This window comes from Danio aesculapii, chromosome 5, assembly GCF_903798145.1.
Source record: "Danio aesculapii chromosome 5, fDanAes4.1, whole genome shotgun sequence".
Lineage (NCBI taxonomy): Eukaryota > Metazoa > Chordata > Actinopteri > Cypriniformes > Danionidae > Danio > Danio aesculapii.
Window position 1 is genome coordinate 67,747,406 of NC_079439.1, and position 21,112 is coordinate 67,768,517.

General features: G+C 38.1%; 1 protein-coding gene across 1 annotated transcript in view; it reads right to left on the reverse strand.

The window, feature by feature from the left end:
- The window catches only part of mn1b (meningioma 1b), a 32,561-nt gene extending 12,114 nt beyond the window's left edge, over nt 1-20,447 (reverse strand). The window contains exon 1 of the mRNA XM_056458765.1: nt 16,005-20,447. Coding sequence (XP_056314740.1) covers nt 16,005-19,437 — 3,433 coding nt within the window. The 5' untranslated portion in view covers nt 19,438-20,447. The remainder of the gene's footprint in view (nt 1-16,004) is intronic.
- Between the last annotated feature and the right edge of the window lie 665 nt (nt 20,448-21,112).

Sequence of the window (21,112 nt, forward strand, 5' to 3'; positions counted from 1 at the left end):
TTTAATAAATAGCAGAAGGCATCGCGCATATCAAAAACAGGCAAAGCAACGGATTAATATTATTCAACATATCCCAGATTTTTTAAGAAAAATTTTAGATGTAGCCTCATTTGTATTCTTTAACTTTTAATAAGTAACTGTAATTTAATTAAACATTTTTTTCTCTGTAACTGTAATGAATTACTGTTACATTTATTTTGTAATAAAATTACGTAACACCGTTACATGTAACTAGTTACTCCCCAACACTGGTTATTATAGCACCTTCCCAACTATTGGTTATTTTAACCCAATACATTGGGTTATATTGATTAAATGTTTTTCCATTCTTGTATTACTATTGCTACTATTACTAGTATGACTATTAATTGTATAATTAGGGCTGTGTAAATATATAACATACAGTTTCCAGAAATAGTTAAAATGCTTTATTTCCATAACATTTTAGTTGCAGACACTTTTGTTAAAATAAATCAAGAATCAAAGTTGATTTGTGCAGCTGAAAGTTGAAAGTGCAGACAGTTATAAACTGTGCAAGCAGAAAATCATGTGTTGATGGAGCAGAATATGGAGTTCTGTGTGCTGTAGAGACTGTCCAGCGGCTGCAACAGGCTTCACTCAGTGTCTACAATGTACAATACATTTTAACCACATCCAAACGCTTCTAAAAGATGGTCTTAGATGGGGAAATGGATATAAAAAACACGACACGGGGAGGTAATTTGATTAAAAAAAACAACAACATTATTGCGTTAGAGCTTAGATAAACTTTATAACGCAAAACCAACATTCTGCACACATATTAATAAAGCTGTTTTGTCTCTGTTAAATCAGTAGACTGTTGAAATGCAAATCTTTAACACAACTGGTTGGGTTATTAATAAATAACCTAATAAAGGTAAAAAAAATAACCCAACAAAGCACCAAATATGTTTAACTCAACCATTGGGTTAAATAAATAACTCAACATTTTTTAGAATGTATTATTTTCTGCAATTTACCAGCACTGCACACTCACACACACACATACACTACGGCCAATTTAATTAAATTCACCTATAACGCATGTCTTTGGACTGTGTGAGAAACCGGAGCACCCGGAGAAAACTTACAGCAACACAGAACATGCAAACTCCACAAAGAAATGCCAATTGACCCCAGCCGGGGCTCGAACCAGCGTCCTTCTTGCTGTGAGATGAAAGTGCTAACCACTGAGCCACCATGTCACCCTCACTGCATATTCAAATTATTAATGATCCTGAATACAGGCATTCTAATGTACAATTAGCCTATGAACTCTGATTAAACAGATCAACATAAAGGACCACTTTCTGTCTCCTAAAAGCATCTCAAAGACAATTTTTCCCTCCAAAATGATTGATGACTGCCAGACAAAAAACTGCATCCCAAATTGCCAAGAAATCCCAATGATTTCTAGACATACAGCTAAAACACGAGAGAGGAAGTCACAGGAGCAACACAAATCATTTCATTCATTCATTATCTTTCGGCTTAGTCTCTATTTCAGAGCGGAATGAACTGCCAACAATTCCGGCATATGTTTTACGCAGTGGATGCCCTTCCAGTTGCAACCCAGTACTGGGAAACACCCACCCACCAACACACACACACACACACACACACTCATACACTACAGCCAATTTAGTTAATCCAATTCACCTACAGTGCATGTCTTTGGACTGTGGGGGAAACTGGAGCACCTGGAGGAAACCCACACCAACACGGGGAGAACATGCAACCTTCTTGCATTGAGCCACTGAGCCACCGTGCCGCCCACACAAACTATTTTTAAAACACAATTTAAAAACAAAATGTGCAGCGAAAACGCTTTCAAAGCAACTAAAGCAAACGTCTGTAAATTGCACGTCAAGTCAGACATCCTCCTTGATATTTTCCCACCTCAGATTTGGAGAACAAAAGGGGAACGTCCAATCCACAATATTACCTGACATTCAAAACCATCTGTTTAGTTCCTTTAGCACATTTTTAAAAAAGATAATAGTTTGAATAAACTAATAACAAACAATGTTTGTCTTCGCCATGATGACAGTACACCGTAAGTAATAATATGACAAAAAAGCCAACACAACAAAAGCTTTTGTTGCTAAGTTAATTGGGTTTCAACTCATTTATTTAGTTTAACTTAATATTTTTAGTCCGCTTGACTGATATAAGAGAGCGACACGGTGGCTTAGTGGTTAGCACTATTGCTTTACACCAAGAAGGTCGATGGTTCAAATCCAGGCTGGGCGAGTTGGCATTTCTGTGTGGAGTTTGCATGTTCTCCCTGTGTTGGCGTGGGTTTCCTCCGGGTGCTCCGGTTTCCCCCACAGTCCAAACACATGCGCTATAGGTGAATTGGATTAACTAAGTTGGCCGTAGTGTATGTGTGTGAATGAGTGTGTATGGGTGTTTCCGAATACTGGGGTGCAGCTGGAAGGGCATCCGCTGTGTAAAACATATGCTGGGTAAGTTGGTGGTTCATTTTGCTGTGGCGGCCCCTGATGAATAAAGGGACTAAGTTAACAGGGTTCTTACACCTTTTCCAACTTTAAATTCCAGCACTTTTCAAGTACTTTCAAGGTGCGTTATTCTGCTTTTCCAGCACCCACAGTAACAACCGCGGTAAATTACGTTTATATACATACGCTTTATGTACTTTTTCACCTTTTAATTTCAGCTATTTTAAAAAAACACAATGTGACATTTCAACTTTGTTGAATACTTTAGAGTATAGATTTAGTAGGAGAGTTCACCCAAAAATGGGGAAAAAAATAAAGAAATAAAGTTATTGGATGAAGTCTCTTTTTAAGTTTGGTCTCTTTCTACCTAAAATTAATATCTCAAAAATGAGCTTACAGTCAGATTTTGTTTGGTTGTAGTACCAAACTTTCATGACCAGTCGTTCATAATATTTCATGTGCATTGGCATTCAAAATTCATGTGAGAATTCTTAAGACATAAGAGAACTCATAAGAATTCTTATGAGTCTGAGAATATTCTTGCTGCAAATTAATGAACTGTTCCTGTCATCTGTTTTGAAAATCAGTCACCAAATATGAAAACCAAAGTTTGTAAGCTTTCATCAATTCATTCATTCATTTTCTTTTTGGCTTATTCCCTTTATTAATCAGGGGTCACCACAGCGGTATGAACCGCCAACTTATCCAGCATATGTTTTACACAGAAGATGCCCTTCCAGCTGCAACCCAGTACTGGGAAACACATTCATTATGAATGACTGATGTAAGTTGAGATGACTAGAAAAGATCAACTGACTCAACTTAATTTAAGGCATTTTTTTACAGCGTACATCATATTTTACTAGTTTCAGAGGCAAGAAGTGATTTGACGGTTAATTCAACACACAGAAAGGGATGAAACCTACACTGTAAAAACAATGTAATGACAAAAAGTCAAGTTAAACTAATATTTTAATGTTCATTCATTTATTTTACCTCAGCTTAGTCTCTATTTTAACTGCCAACTATTCCAGCATATGTTTTACGCAGTGGATGCCCTTCCAGCCGCAATCCAGTACTGGGAAACACCCATACACTCTCATTCTCACACACACACACTCACACACCACAGCCAATTTAGTTTATTCAATTCGTCTATAGCGCATGTGTTTGGACTGTGGAGGAAACCGGAGCACCCGGAGGAAACCCACGCCAACATGAGGAGAACATGCAAACTCCACACAGAAATGCCAAATGGTCAAGCCGGGACTCAAACCAGCAACCTTCTTGCTGTGAGGCGACAGTGCTAACCACTACGCCACTGTGCCGGCTGAAAACAGTCATACTTTTTATATATTTTTAATTACATTTAGTCAGGGAAATGGTGCAAAAATGCATTCCTTTGCAAATCTAAAGCTGCATTAATACAAGCAGAGTGGAATAAAGGGTCACGCTTTACATAACGGTAGAATTCTAGCTATTAACAAACTTTTAACTCTTAATTTGCTGCCTATTAATTATTACTAGAAAGAAGTTACTTGATATACATATATTGACTAGATATTTTTCAATATACTAGTTTTCAGCTTAAAGTGACATCTAAAGGCTTGATTAGGTTAATTAGGCAAGTTAGGGTAATTAGGCAAGTCATTGTATAACAGTGGTTTGTTCTGTAGACTATCGAAAAATAAATATTGCCTAAGGGGGCTAATAATATTTACCTTAAAATGGTTTAAAAAAAAAAACTGCTTTTTTTCATTTACAGGAGGGGGAATCATTTTGACTTCAACTGTATGTATTAATAAACAGTTCATATCTTAATAACATGCAGGTAATAACCCACTATTAATAATGAGAACTGGCACTTAAACTAAAGTGTTACAGAATAAAGTACATTATAAATCAAACTTAGAGCTAATATGCTGATAAAATGCTGGGTGAATTGGAGAATATAGAGGAAGTCAATAAGAAGCAGGCTGGTGACAGAATGAGAGCGTGGGTTTGCCCTGAGCTGTTTTTCTATTTTACACCAAATGTGAATCACAGCTTTGTTTTGGGTGTCAGGAATGGAAGGAAAAAACGAAAATTCAAGGCAGGGAAAGTAATAAAAAAAATGTGTCAGTATCAGTAAAGTGTCATGCCTATACCGTGTCAAAAGTAAAACAAAAAAATCCCCCATTTGGTCTGGTTTACAGATGTACAATGCTAAAAATGTCTGGGATTTCAACTGTAAAGATGCTATGGTAAAAATCTGTAACCTGATTAACAGTAAGTCTTCTTAATATACAGTTGAAGTCAGAATTATTAGCCCCCCTTTTAATTTTTTTTCTTTTTAAAATATTTCCCAAATAATGTTTATCAGAGCAAGGAAATGTTCACAGTATGTCTGATAATATTTTTTTCTGCTGGAGAAAGTCTTATTTGTTTTATTTCGGCTAGAATAAAAGCAGTTTTTAATTTTTTAAAAACCATTTTATAGACAAAATTATTAGCCCCTTTAAGCTTTATATTTTTTCGATAGTCTACAGAACAAACCATCATTATACAATAACTTGCCTAATTACCCTAACCTGCCTAGTTAACCTAATTAACCTAGTTAAGTCTTTAAATGTCACTTTAAGCTGTATAGAAGTGTCTTGAATAATATCTAGTCAAATATTATTTACTGTCATCATGGCAAAGATAAAAGAAATCAGTTATTAGAAATGTATTATTAAAACTATTATGTTTAGAAATGTGTTGAAAAAATCTGCTCTCCGTTAAACAGAAATTGGGGAAAAAATAAACAGGGGGGCTAATATTCATGGGGGCTAATAATTCTGACTTCAACTGTATATAGGCGAATGAGCATAAATTGGCTCTCCCAGAATTCCCTGCATGACACTTTACTTTTATGCCTTTTTGTTGACAAGCTGCTTTATTATTGTGTTTTTCCACCAGTTTTAGTTTTATGTTACATCTAATTTTGATAATGTTCATTTATTTACTTTAAGTTTCTGTTTCTGTTTACATAAATGTCAATGTAACAAAAGATATGATGTGTGCATGTTGCACTTCAACACACTGGTGTAAAAACACTATAAATAAACAAAACACGGTAGTTTACCGTAAAAATAATAAATTATTTTGATAGCTTGTAGCGTATTTTTTAATGGTGAAATTCACTTTAAAAATGACTTTTGCTGCTTGTTCAAACTACTTGTTTAAAATGAGTTAAATCAACACAATTCCTATGATTTTTTGGCACAACTTAATTGTTTCATGTTCAGTACACTTAAATTTGTAAAAACCGATTAAGTTAACTTAAACGACTTGTGTTGGGACAACATGAAGGAGTTGTGTGGAACCCAGAATTGTTTACAGTGTGCTGGCAACCACAGCTGCTGTTTTTCTTACTGTCAATTGTACAGATGTATTTTTTTACAGTGCATGGTTACCGTTGTTGGGTGTAATTAGTTACAAAGCATTTAGTTACTGTAATTAAATTACTTTCCTGCTAAAACGTAAAGTACGCAGTTACTTTTCCTAACTAAAGGTAACGGCTCTGTATTAATCAATTCAGAGAAGCAGAGTCATATTTATTAATATATTTGTTGACATTACTGCTTCATTTTTTTGTCTTTTTTTCCCAGTTTTAGTGTTATGTTACATCTAATTTGGATAAATATTGTTAGTTTAATTACTTTAAAGTTATGTCTGTGTTAACATGTTTGGTTGTATAAACATGTCTGTGTTATGTCTGATGTATGCATGTTAGTACTTCAAAACACTGGTGTATTAACACTATAAATGAACAGAACAGTAGTTTACCGTAATATTTTTTTAATAATATTTTTTTCAGGGTTTTCACCTTTATTTGAGAGGACAGTAGAGAGCATTGACAGGAAAGCATGGGGAGCAGAGAGAGTTCAAGGATCAGCATAGGATCGCGAGGCGGAATCGAACTCGGGTCGCTGTGAGCACCGGAGTGCATGTGTCGACGCACTAACCACTAAACCACTGGCGCAAACCGTTAATTTTTTTTAATTAATTTTATGGCTTGTACTGTATTTTAATGGTGAAATGCACTCAAAAAATTATTTTGGCTGCTTGTTCAAACTACTTATTTAAAATGAGTTGAACCAACACAATTCTTTTGGTTTTTTGGGACAACTTAATTATTTTATGTACATTTATTCATTCATTTTCCCTCAGCTTAATCCCTCATCAGGGGTCACCACAGTGGAATGAACCGCCAACTTATCCAGCATATGCCCTTCCAGCTGTAACACAGTACTGGGAAACACTCATACACACTCATTCACACACATACATTACAGCCGATTTAGTTTATTCAATTCACCTATAGTGTTTGGACTGTGGGGGAAACTGGAGCACCCGCAAACCCACACCAACACAGGGAGAGAATGCAAACTCCACACAGAAATGCCAACTGGCCCAGCCGGTACTAGAACCAGTAACCTTTATGCTGTGAGGCCACAGTGCTAACCACTGAGCCACCAATACTCTATCAATATATTAAAGCTCCTGGGTATATAAGAAGATCAACCCTTTGACTTTATTACTTTAGTATCGAACAGATATTTATCAATTATTAATTGTGTTGCATAATGCAGAAATATTGTCAGGATCTGTGACAGGGGTAATAAACCTATCCTAAGCCGCTCTGTCATTTATCATGTCCTCAAAGAGTCCAGTGGGGGTCATTAACACCATTTACAGACTCACACACTCACACTCGCTCTAGGGGCTGAAGAAAAACTACTGCAGCTCCTTCTGTGTAATGCCTGATCACATCCAAAGCTAAAACTAAATATGCCTCTTCACACTTGCTGCAATAAAAGCCCTACTGCCATCCTAATGTATGTCTCATGACAACACAACACTGGCTGTATATCCAATACATTCTGCTAGAATCAGCTGAAATGAATACAACCATAATAATATTAGTGGTCAAAAGAGAAAGGTTACTGTACACTTCCCATAAGCAATTAAATTTTCCTCATATTCCCTTGGCTTAGTGCCAATGACTATAAAAAAATATGGACGACAAAACAGCGAACGCTTCGAAGACAAAACACCTTTTGACTGGCACAAACTGTCGGAAAAGACTACTGAAATTGGAGCCTGGGCATGCACAGATGGACTGGCTGATGGAGCCAGAGGCGGAGCCGCGGAATCAAGCTTCCAACCACACGCTTGTACATCAAATCAACCACGCCCCCCAAACTTCTCACTTGACCATCGGTATCTGCACTATAACAAAGGCTTGCTAATATAAATCAACAGGATATTTACACATCCCATCCTGGCACTATATAAAATAATCCTTATCAATTTGTACAATAAACTTTGCAGTATTAATACATCAACTGATGTCTATCAGCCGCTGCAACATCGCTTGTATTGTTTATCATTTTTTGCCTCCGTTTTCATTTGGCTAATTTGATGCCTTAATATCTGGCAAAGACAAATTTACATTCATTTGAATGTTTATTAGGAGTTTTCAAACGGTAAATGGTGTATATAAATAATATAGAACATTTACAGCTCTAGGGGCGACGTGGGGGCGCAGTAGGTAGTGCTGTTGCCTCACAGCAAAAAGGTCGCTGGTTCGAGCCTCGGCTGGGTCAGTTGGCATTTCTGTGTGGAGTTTGTATGTTCTGTGTTTACGTGAGTTTCCTCCGGGTGCTCCGGTTTCCCCCACAAGTCCAAAGACATGCGCTATAAAAATAAAAATATTAATTTCATGTTGAGCACTGTATATAGTATGTTTCAATTCATTCATTTTCTTTTCGGCTTAGTCCCTTTATTAATCTAGGGTCACCACCTCAATGAACCGCCAACTTATCCAGCATATGTTTTACGCAGCGGATGCCCTTCCAGCTGCAACCCATCTCTGGGAAACGTCCATACACTCTCATTCACACATATACACTATGGACAATTTAGCCTACCCAATTCACCTGTCCCGCATGCCTTTGGACTTTTGGGGGAAACCGGAGCACCCGGAGGAAACCCACGCGAACGCAGGAAGAACATGCAAACTCCACACAGAAACGCCAACTGACCCAGCCGAGGCTCGAACCAGCGACCTTCTTGCTGTGAGGCGACAGCACTACCTACTGCGCCACTGCATCACCCCATGTATCAATTCAATCATATATTTTATATATGTACTTTTACTCATTTGACTGTGTATTTCTTGTATAAACTTGTATCTTCACATATCCTGAGGCTGTTTTTATGTTAACAATATACTTCCTTTTTATGACAACATCACTCGCAATTTAGGGACATAAATGTCCTGTATTACTCCTATGTATTGGTAATTAACTAGTAATGCCCAGGATACAACCAGGATATTCTTTCAAAACATATTACAAGAAGGAAACTTGAGCAAAGTCAGAAAATCACAGATCGGTAACAGCAAAGAGCTCTGCATACGTTTACACATTGTCAAATAATATATTTTTGCATTGATGCAAACTGTCAGTATATTTAACTCAAATACTAAGAATCATGTAAGTAAACTGACACATTATTCCCAGAACAGCAGTTGTTTAGATCAGATTTGATTAGGCACTGCCGCATTGCACTGCTAGAACCGACCACTCAATCCGTGTACAGTTCTAATACAAAACATCCTGTTATTACAAGAAACTCGAAGTGAAAGGTCAATAAAAAATAACGTATTATCACAAATCGAAATATGTAGTATTTAGATACAGTGCTCAGCATATACGAGTACATCCCTCAGAAATCTCTCAGTTACAGTAATATTTTCTAATGGAAGCTATGCAATATTATATTTGTGCGTAAACATTAGATTTGTCAGTACTGAAGCCAAATCTGGAGCTTATCTATCAAAATAACTTATGATAACCGTCCAAAATTAGTACACCCAAATTTATATGTTATAGAAAAATATCAAATAAAAAAAGTAAAATTTAAGAGAAACAAAAACAATGTATAAAACTTTGTTGAAATTTTGTAGTTTGTAATTTTTTCCCAATATTCACAGGAATTTAAATCTATTTTCTAAAGCAGTGATGCCCAATGTAGGGCCTGTGGGCCAAAGTTGGCCTGTGGTAACCTTTGATTTGGCCTGCCATCCCTCTGAGAAGAGAGGAAGAATGATGAGGATGGTGAAGAATGATTTGAGATTGTCAATTCAAATTTAATGTGGCCCTTTGTTTTAAAAAGAGCAATTCAAGAGAAACAAAAGATGTTTAAAATTTAGTTGAAATTTTGTGGTTTGCATTTTTTCCCCAATATTTTGCATGAATTTAATTGTATTATTGTTTAATTTCCAAAGATGTTCGGTGGCTAAAATATTATTTTAATAAATATATCCATTTAATAAATCTGTTTTGTTTAAATGCACCAAAATACATTACCTATATTCACTGAGATATGGATGAAAATATTCATCTTCAAAATGGGGTGTACTCAGTTATGCTGAGCACTGTATATTCTTGCATGTTAGCCTACATTCTGAGCTAACAGATTCACTCTTATTAAAAAAAACTGCTTTCTTGTTTTAATTATTAAGTCAATCTTTTTTTTTTTTTTTTTAAATATATGACTGATTATACTTAAAGTTACCTCAAGCAAAAATATCATTGGTCGTATGTTCTAGAAATAGCTCTTTGGTTCACAACTACACATTTATATTTTAGGAGTTCCTTTCATAGCCCTTTAAATGATCTGGAGACTCATAAAATGAATTACCGCATCCCATAAATCCATATTACCAGCATCTTTAGCCACCTAATTAAAATGACTAGAAGCATTCCTACACTTTGAGCTTGAAGTGTTATAAAGGCCTGTAAAAAAAAATGACGATGTGAACAGTCGGGAAGGAGAACAGGAAACTGAGGCTACAATTCACACAGGCTCACCAAAATTGTACAATAGACGATTGGAATAACATTGCCTGGTCTAATGAGTCTCGATTTCGGCTGCGACATTCGGATGGTATGGTCAGAATTTGCCGAATGGTTTCTTGAACATGACAATGAGTGTACTCAAATGGCCTCCACAGTCCCCAGATCTCAATCCAATAGAGCACCTTTGGGATGTGGTGAAACGGGAGATTCACATCATGGATGTGCAATACATGACTATGATTATACCTTAAGTTACATGTAGAAAAAACTTTGGTTGTGTCTGCTAGATTGGTTCACAGCTACACATTTTTATTTCAGGAGTTTATTTCATGGCCTCTTTAATGATCAGGAGACTCGCAAAATGAATGAACAAATGCCATAAATCCATTATAACAACGTACTTAGTCACCTAATTAAAATGACTAGACGCATTCCTACACTTTGAGATTGAAGTGTTATAAAGGCCTGTAAAATAAATTAAACAATATGATGTGAACGAACGGGAACGAAAACAGGAAACTGAGGCTAAAATTCACACAGGCTCACCAAAATTGTACAATAGAAGATTGGAAAAACATTGCCTGGTCTAATGAGACCCGATTTCGGCTGCGATATTCGGATGGTATGGTCAGAATTTGCCGAATGGTTTCTTGAACATGACAGTGAGTTTACTGTACTCACATGGCCTCCACAGTCCCCAGATCTTAATCCAATAGAGCACCTTTGGGATGTGGTGAAACGGGAGATTCACATCATGGATGTGCAATACATGACTATGATTATACCCTGAGTTACATCAAGAAAAAACTTTGGTTGTGTCTGCTAGATTGGTTCACAGCTACACATTTTTATTTCAGGAGTTTATTTCATGGCCTCTTTAATGATCAGGAGACTCGCAAAATGAATGAACAAATCCCATAAATCCATATTAACAACGTATTTAGGCACCTAATTAAAATGACTAGATGCATTCCTACACTTTGAGATTGAAGTGTTATAAAGGCCTGTAAAATAAATTAAACAATATGATGTGAACGAACTGGAACGAAAACAGGAAACTGAGGCTAAAATTCACACAGGCTCACCAAAATTGCACAATAGAAGATTGGAAAAACATTGCCTGGTCTAATGAGACCCGATTTCGGCTGCGATATTCGGATGGTATGGTCAGAATTTGCCGAATGGTTTCTTGAACATGACAGTGAGTTTACTGTACTCACATGGCCTCCACAGTCCCCAGATCTTAATCCAATAGAGCACCTTTGGGATGTGGTGAAACGGGAGATTCACATCATGGATGTGCAATACATGACTATGATTATACCCTGAGTTACATCAAGAAAAAACTTTGGTTGTGTCTGCTAGATTGGTTCACAGCTACACATTTTTATTTCAGGAGTTTATTTCATGGCCTCTTTAATGATCAGGAGACTCGCAAAATTAATGAACAAATCCCTTAAATCCATATTAACAACGTATTTAGGCACCTAATTAAAATGACTAGATGCATTCCTACACTTTGAGATTGAAGTGTTATAAAGGCCTGTAAAATAAATTAAACAATATGAAGTGAACAAACGGGAACGAAAACAGGAAACTGGGGCTACAATTCACACAGGCTCACCAAAATTGGACAATAGAAGATTGGAAAAACATTGCCTGGTCTAATGAGACCCGATTTCGGCTGCGACATTCGGATGGTACGGTCAGAATTTGCCGAATGGTTTCTTGAACATGACAGTGAGTTTACTGTACTCACATGGCCTCCACAGTCCCCAGATCTTAATCCAATAGAGCACCTTTGGGATGTGGTGAAACGGGAGATTCGCATCATAGATGTGCAATACATGACTATGATTATACCTTAAGTTACATGAAGAAAAAACTTTGGTTGTGTCTGCTAGATTGGTTCACAGCTACACATTTTTATTTCAGCAGTTCATTTCATGGCCTCTTTAATGATCAGGAGACTCGCAAAATGAATGAACAAATCCCTTAAATCCATATTAACAACGTATTTAGGCACCTAATTAAAACGACTAGAAGCATTCCTACACATTGAGATTGAAGTGTTATAAAGGCCTGTAAAATAAATTAAACAATATGATGTGAACGAAGGGGAACGAAAACAGGAAACTGAGGCTACAATTCACACAGGCTCACCAAAATTGTACAATAGAAGATTGTAAAAACGTTGCCTGGTCTGATGAGTCTCGATTTCTGCTGCGACTTCCAGATGGTACACTGAAAAAAGTGTGCAAACAATTTATTTGTGTTGAATTTAAACAAACAAATTAAATTTAATAATGTTCAACTTAATTTGTTTGTTTAAATTCAACCCAAATAAATTGTTTACAACCACTTAATGTAAAAAACATTGAGTAAATCCAAGGAATCATCTTTGAATAATTTTTTTCAGTGTAGGGTCAGAATTTGCCAACTGGTTTCTTGAACATGACAATGAGTTCACTGTACTCAAATGGCCTCCACAGTCCCCAGACCTCAATCCAATAGAGCACCTTTGGGATGTGTTGGAACGGGAGATTCACATCATGAATGTGCAGTACATGACTATGATTATAATCAAGAGTTATAACCTAAGTTACATCAAGAAAAAACCTTATCTGGGCTTAGGTTGGTTCACAACTACACATTTTTATTTCAGGAGTTCATTTCATGGCCCCTTCAATAATCAGGAGACTCGTAAAATGAATTACCGCATCTCATAAATCCATTATAACAACGTACTTAGTCACCTAATTAAAACGACTAGTAGCATTCCTAAACATTGAGATTGAAGTGTTATAAAGGCCTGTAAAAAATGACGATGTGGCCAAACGTCTTATAGAGTCTAACAGTCCCCTTGTGTGCCGGCGTGCAATGAATCCCATGCAATTTCACGAGCCGCAAACACTTTGTAACCCTTCTCTCATCTCTGCTGTCTACGCCACTCAAATGAAAATCTGTCAAGGCTGGTGATTTGTGCTAACTAGCTATCGATTGCACCAGCGAAACGCGCGTTTACAGCTCCAGGGGTTGAATGCGAGGAAGAGAGAGGAGAGAGAAAAAAAAGAGAGAGGGGGGTGGAGAAGGAGACTGCAAAATGAGGAGAGAAGTGAACAGTCGGTGGGGGAAAAAAGAAAGGAGGGAAATGCTATGAAATGCATTTGGTTTAAGACAGATGCGCGACAAATCCATTGGGGTGTGTGGTGGATGCGTTTTGCTAGTGTATAACAGAAAAAAATGAGCACCATGGGATGGGGACGGTGCACTTGACAACACTGAATGTTAAACAATAGACCTTGACTTAAGGTTTGCCTCCTCTGAAAGTCCCCCTTGCGCACCCTCCCACCTGCAGTTAGCCCAAACAAAGGGCACATAATGCACACTGGGGGCGAACTATTAACACGTGTGAAAAGCGCACTCCCGGCTGTGGAGATTCAATTATGCGTGTCCGTCCCGCTGCCTTTTCAGTAAAGACAATTACCGTTTCATACACTGATTAAACCAAAGGACAAGTGCCAAGCGAAGGACACACACACACACGCTCACACATCAAATATTTGAGCTCACGCTTGACATAATTACGCTGCTTCATGTAAATGAGTGAGAAATGATTATTATTATTAGACATAACAGGTCTTTCATGAGATCTGATTTAAGAAATGAGTAGAAAATAAAATCTTATAATCATACGGATAACCTATATGCCTAGAGAAAAGGGTTTATACAGTAATAATAATGATATAAAGAAGAATGAGGCCGATGATGACTATAATTATAATAATAATAAAAATAGTAATCATAATAATTATAATAATAATAATTGTTATTATTGTTGTTGTTATTATTATAATTATTGTTATTATTTATTTATTTTTATTATTATTAATCCAGTCTACAATCTTCAGGTTTCAAAAATAGATTAAAATATATCGGTGAATGCTTGTTTTGTAAACAAAGGGAGTGTGTATTTTGTTTAAAGTAATATATTAAAGCTTAAAATTTTGTAACATATATTTTATCCATCAAAGTGTTTGCCAAAATGGTAACCCAAAAGCAGCTATACTAATCACCCAAGACGTTTGATGTAATAATAATAATAATAATAATAATAATAATAATAATAATAATAATAATAAGCAGCAGCAGCAGAAGAAGAAATCTTATATTATTATTATTATTATTATTATTATTATTATTATTAATATTATTATTATTATCATTAGACAGCTACAGCCTACATTAGTTATTCTAACATTTAGGTTTAACAAAAACATCAAAATGTCAGTGCATTTTTTATTAATTGATTAGTTATTTGTTTTGTAAACAAAAGATCCACATATTTTATATATGGCATTACAATACTGAATCTTTAAATACATCTGAAAGTGTTAGTGTTTGTAGAAATGATGATCATACTCAAAACACAAGACAGCTGAGAGATTAATAAATTCATAATAATAATAATAATAATAATAATAATAATAATAATAATAATAATAATAATAATAATAATAATAATAGTAATAATAATAAGAAGAAGAAGAAGAAGAAGAAGAAGAAGAAGAAGAAGAAGAAGAAGAAGAAGAAGAATTAATACACAGCTACAGCCTACATTAGTTGTTCTAATATTTAGGTTTCAAAAATACATTAACATGTAAATGCATTGATTATTAATTGAATAATTATTTAATTTTGTAAACAAAAGATCCACATATTTTATATATGGCATTACAATACTGAATCTTTAAATACATCTGAAAGTGTTAGTGTTTGTAGAAATAATGATCATACTAAAAACACAGGACAGCTGAGAGATTAATATAATAATAATAATAATAATAATAATAATAATAATAAGAAGAAGAAGAAGAAGAAGAAGAAGAAGAAGAAGAATTAATACACAGCTACTAAAACCACAAGACGGCTGAGAGATTAATATAATAATAATAATAATAATAATAATAATAATAATAATAATAATAATAATAATAATTAAAATACAGAATCTTTAAATACATCTGAAAGAGTCTGTGTTTGTAGAAATGGTGATCATACTAAAAACTACACATTAATATAATAATAATTATTATAATTATAATAATAATAATAAACATTTGATAAACATTAAACCATGCCAGAAAAATGCCAAAAATAATGTGGTGAAAGAAGAGTGTGTGAAGATATATATTCACATGAAATATCGCTGGATCTTTTTTCTGCCTGCCTCATTCATTTGCTGTTAGTGATTTGTATTTTCAAGAATGTTTATTTTCCCCTCAAAGCGACATTATATGATACATTACATCAAGTACTTACATCAGTAAATTTAGTAACATTTATTTTGAAGCCTCTAACGTTATTGCTTGCATAAATCCTACTACCTAAAAATGAATAAAGAACTGTATGCCATACCCTTCTAGTAATAATGTAACAGTATTGCTCTTGCTTAAAGTGTCTCCCTTGTTAAAAGGGAGCGTTCTTTGCATGTACTGTATGCCTACATGAGTGTATAATATAATATAATATAATATAATATAATATAATATAATATAATATAATATTTAACAATGGCCACCTCACAATTTATTCAGTGCTTATATATGGTAGTAACAAAAAGGTTTACCTTCTTTGATGGTTCCTTGGGCTTTATTTTTCTCCCACGCAGACTTGTCTTCCTCTGAATCCTCGAGCAGACACTTGTCACTGGGCACATACCAAGTGGCATGTTGCTCCGCCATGAGTGTGTCAAGATCAATGGTGCCCACAGAGCCCTTCTCCGCATCTGGACCACAGCTGGCAAGCTCTCCGTCTCCATTCTCGCCACTTTTTTTGTTATTTTTCACAGCTAAAGGCTGGTCTTCTGAAATGCTAAACTGCTGGCGTTGAAGCTGGATCTGAGCCTGCAGTATTTCTAACGGGTGAATTTCATCTTGGCCAGAGGTGCTGGAGGGTGTGCGGACTTGCTCCATGCCTGGGGTACCCGGATGGCCTGCTCCACCAAAGCCATCCGATGTTGAGGTAGTTTGGTTGGAGAGGCCTTGACCTTTCTGCCCACATATTAGTCCATTGTCTCTGGGCATACTGGGTGAGCCTAACAAAGGGCTGCAGCCAGGCTTCACAGAGGATTGAGCATCTGAGCTTGATGAAACTTCATCTTCATTGCTGTAATGTGTGACCGCCGCATCATCTGTAAAATCCATACGGGGCGAACAGACCTCAGACTTTGATGCGCTCTGGATGCCACTGTCAAGAGATGACATGAGGTCCGATTGATCCCCCAGCAGCAGGTCGCCCCCTTTTCCCCATGATGGAGAGGTGTGGGGCTTCTCGTGAGGTGTGCCTGTGCTTCTCTCTGCTGAGGACACCTGCTGGCTGGGACTTACAACAGGGTTACTGTTTTCCGAGGGGAAAAATATCCCAGGGCTCACATGGCCACTGTCTCTTTTTCTCCTCCCTCTCCCTCTCCCACTCCCTGTTGCTGCCTTCCCCTCACTGCAAGGGGTAGTGTCCATGTTGAAATTCGGGGAGAGGGCGCTGGCTTCCCCCTGCACCGTCTGATTTTGACTCGGTGGCTTAGTGTTGCTATTTCCAGCAGGAGGCATTTGCCCATTTTGGGGGGCAGTAAGGCTTGGGAAATATTCTGTCCCAGTATTCCCAGTGCCATTAACCGCACTGTTATTCAGGTCTTGTTCTGTCTGACTCAGCTTTCGTTTCCCCTCTCCCTGAGTCTTCTTGTTGAATGTCACATTGAGGTTAGGGGCCCCCAGGCTGGCAATCATGTTCTGACAGGCAGTAGAGAGGGCTGCCAGGCAGCTCTGTCCAAAAACATTGTCCTTGCCATTCGTTTTGCTAAAATTCCCTAAAGACAGTCCCCCAAGTTTGCTGACTGAGGAACGCTGGCTAGTGGAAAAGTCTGATTGGCATGTAAAGCTCCCCGGTGAGGTGTTCACCCCTTGAGAGTTATTATGAGAGGCTCCCTGTCGATTAGAGCCTCCGTAGGGAAACGGGGACGGGCCACCCATGGGTGGTCCTGGAAAGTCATTAGAGCGTCTTTCTGATGGCGTGTTGGGCAGTCCAACACCTGCACTGGGTGACTGCATCTGTGAGAGGCTTCCCATGCCATTGTTGAATTGTGAGTGGATGTTGGGTGAAAGTAAAGGCTGCATGTGGCCCTCTCCCGGGACCCTCATAGACTCCTGCATGCCCATTCCACTCACACCAGCTCTGAACATCATTCCAGGACCATTTTGCTGGAGTTCGTGATCTCCCATCTCACCACTTGAACCCATGCGATGACCTAGCATTTCCCCAGGTGGATGTGGCCCAGTAAACCACCCGCTCTCCATAGTCATGTGTGGACTCCGTCCATCAAAGTTCACCATCCTCCCACCATTTTCTCTCTCAAAACTTGACTGAGGCATGCCTCCCACTGGGCCTCCTGGTCCCAGGGGCCCTTGAGAAACATCATTGTGGTGACCCAGCTGCTGTAGACTAGGTTGTCTCATCCTCTGCTGCTGGCTCCGAGAGGCCATTTGCTTGATCATCATTGCTGCATTTTGCTGCTGCTGGATTGACTGTTGCTCAGGCCCCGTGAGCTGCAGCGATGGGCCTGTCGAGAAGCCATCCGTCACAGGGGGGGTGAACTCTCCAGGCAGGCCAGGGTAGGCTGCTGGAGAGAGATTATTCTCCATACCACTGTTCCAACTGCCGCAGTTCTCCCTGCCATGAGTGGCATTGGGGAAATCAAACCTGGGCCTCTTACCCATATTTAAATAAGGAGAATCAAAGTGTTGCAGCCTCTGGCTGGAGGACTGCTGAGGAGGGGGAGGCTGCTGCTGCATGTTGAAGATGGGGTCACCATAACTATGTATCCGTCTGTTCTCTGGTCTGTGAATAGGGTATTCAAACTGATTATGTTGGCCAGGCATCATGACGCCACCCTCCTGCATGCCGACATTAGCAGAAGCTGTCTCTGAATGTGGGGGATGTGGGAGAGATGGTGGGCAAGTGTTCTGCCGTCCAATCAAGCCTGGCTGCTGCTGCTGCATGAGAGGATGCCTGGCACCAGGCTCTATCCCCACTGGTATTTTGCGTCCACCCCCAAAACGTTCAAAGAACACACTGTGCTGGCCTGACGGCTGCTGCTGTTGAGGAGGGGCATGGGGGTGCTCTTTAGAGATGCCCTGCATTCCAGGAGCACGAGACAACCCTGTGTTTCCAGGAAAATTGGACGCTGGTACCTGGCGCCCTGTCCCAAAATGAGAAAGCTGAGAATCAGATTCAGAGGGAGAGTACACAGGCACGTCAAAATGTCTAGATGGGGGCTCGTTAGGAAAGCTATAGTCCAGTCCTTCGACAGCAGCTGGCGGCGGCATTCGCCTTGGCTCAAGATTGTGACTTTCTGATGAAGACGATGAGGAAGACAGGCCATGGAAGGAGGCGGCACGATTAGGTGACTGGTCCAAGGGGAGACAAGGGGCTGGGACAGGGTGATTTCCACTGGGTGGTCCATGGTGCTGAAAATCTGACATAGAGCTCGTCCTTTGCTGCTGCTGAGAGAAGCCGCCATCTGCTGACTGTCCCTCAGAGAGCGAGTCAAAACCCTCTGTAAACCCTTGCTGGAGTCCCATACTGCTGTTGTAACCCATCACCCTTCCACTGTGTAAACAAGAGGACCCCTGTTCAGGTCCGAAATTTCCCCCAAAGTGTGGATGCTGTTGATGTGAATGTGTCTGATGTCCATGCAAATGATTATGAGGCTGTTGAGGGTTAAAAAATCCATGTTGCTGTTGGAGACTTCCTGTATGCAGTTCTGAATGTCCCCGTTGAAATCCACCATACTGTTCTCCTCCACTCATGTTAATGTTCATCTCAATCACAGGAGTTTCATTAAGTGGACCCATACCAGGCTCCGCTGTATTTTGCGAGCCTCCAGTATGAAAACTTGGGCTCTTGTAATGCGAGTTCATGCTCACTTTTGGCTTGTTAAAGTTTTTCTCTGTGTGGCCAAAATTTCTGTTTTTAATCTGTGGCCCAAACTGTTCCAGCTCAAACATACTTCCCACGATCAATCCCACATGACAGCCAGCTCGCCTGGCTCCACTGCAGAGTCTGCTGTCTCCTTTATTTTTTGTCTTTGGCAAACTCAAGTAGCATCAACAAAAAGACGTGAAAAACAGGGATGAAATTCAAATGTGATATCGCCATCAAAAATAACTAATAATCAATATTGAATTACTGAGAAAGTCTGTGATATTCTAAATCACTATGACATTTTAAGACTATATGCTTCACATAAACTATAGGGTTTGTGCTCTAGTTTATTATTAGTTCCTTGTTTTTTTCAGTATTTCTTAGAAGTACTTAATAAAATTAAATTTTCGTTTTATTTTTTTACTAAGTAAAATATTTGCACATTTAAAAAAGCACAACCAAGCGATATAAAACTTCCTTACCACATAAAATACCCTCAACTAAGAATCTGCTATAATATATATAGAAAAATTAATATAAAACATGTTCCATCACATTATTCTCCAGAGATTATTATTCCACTTTACTGTCAAATGTCCAGAAGTAAACGTTTCTTTCTGTTTAAGAAAGCGTTGTGAACGCACATCACAACCCTATCCAGCGTTCCACAGACATATCCACGAACCCAGCGTCTTTTTGGTATCCACTTTCTCTTAGAAACGGATTCTTCAAATCTCAATAAGTTGAAAATAAACAGTTCCCTTGGGCTGCGCTGCACAAGTGATGAAGCTGAGGAAAAAGATGGAAAAACAGTCCCGTGTAGACCCCGAATGGTCGTCTTTGTGCGCCCGTCTCCGGAGCTCCGAGCGATAGGAAGCACATGCGTTATCCAAAGCCCGCCACCACAGAGCTGCAGCTGGCCAACACAGTCCCATCAGTCCTTCTCATATTCCGTGCAATTGAAAAGCTTGACTGCAGATTCAATTACAGCCAGCGTTTACAAACTGAGCAAGTCTCTTCCAATAGCACCAGTTTTCACATTTGGAAACGATTGCCATATAGATCACCTACTGATGTCTGAGACGCACAGCACTGCGCGTAAAGACCGCAAGCACCAGCAACAAGTTTTGCATTTCAGCAGGGTCCTCCGCTGCAGACAGCAGCCAATGGCACACATGCCGAGGGAGGGACGATCTCTTAAGGTGGTCCAGGATTTGTCCATTAGCTTTACGAGAAAGGATTTTCACGTGCTTAAAAAAATAATATCAATTTTTTGGTTTATTGATCCAACCCTTTCAGTGCCACCTTTTTTAACGGACAATAATGACAAGTGCTACCATGCATTTACTGCAATAGCACTATTTGTTTCAAAAAGTAAACATGGAGAGAAAAGCTTTACGACAGTGTTTCTCAATAAAAAGGCCTGTATATATACTATAGCTGCATATTGCACTTTATGGCTGTAGTTTTGTTAAAATAAAAAAAGCATTTTAAGAAATTATGTAGCCTATTTATATATAGGTCTCGCAAAAGTCTTGTTTTGTTTGGAAAGTATTTAAAGTTTCATTATTATTGTTATTTATTTTGTTCTCCCTTATGCAGATGTTTATGCTTATGCGTATTTAGTTAATGCACACCAAAACTGTGCAGCATTATTTTAGTCCTGACACAATCAGTACATTTTACAGATTTTAACAGCCTAAACTGCATGTTACATATTAAAATTGAATGACATGCCTACATTTCATAACTATAAAA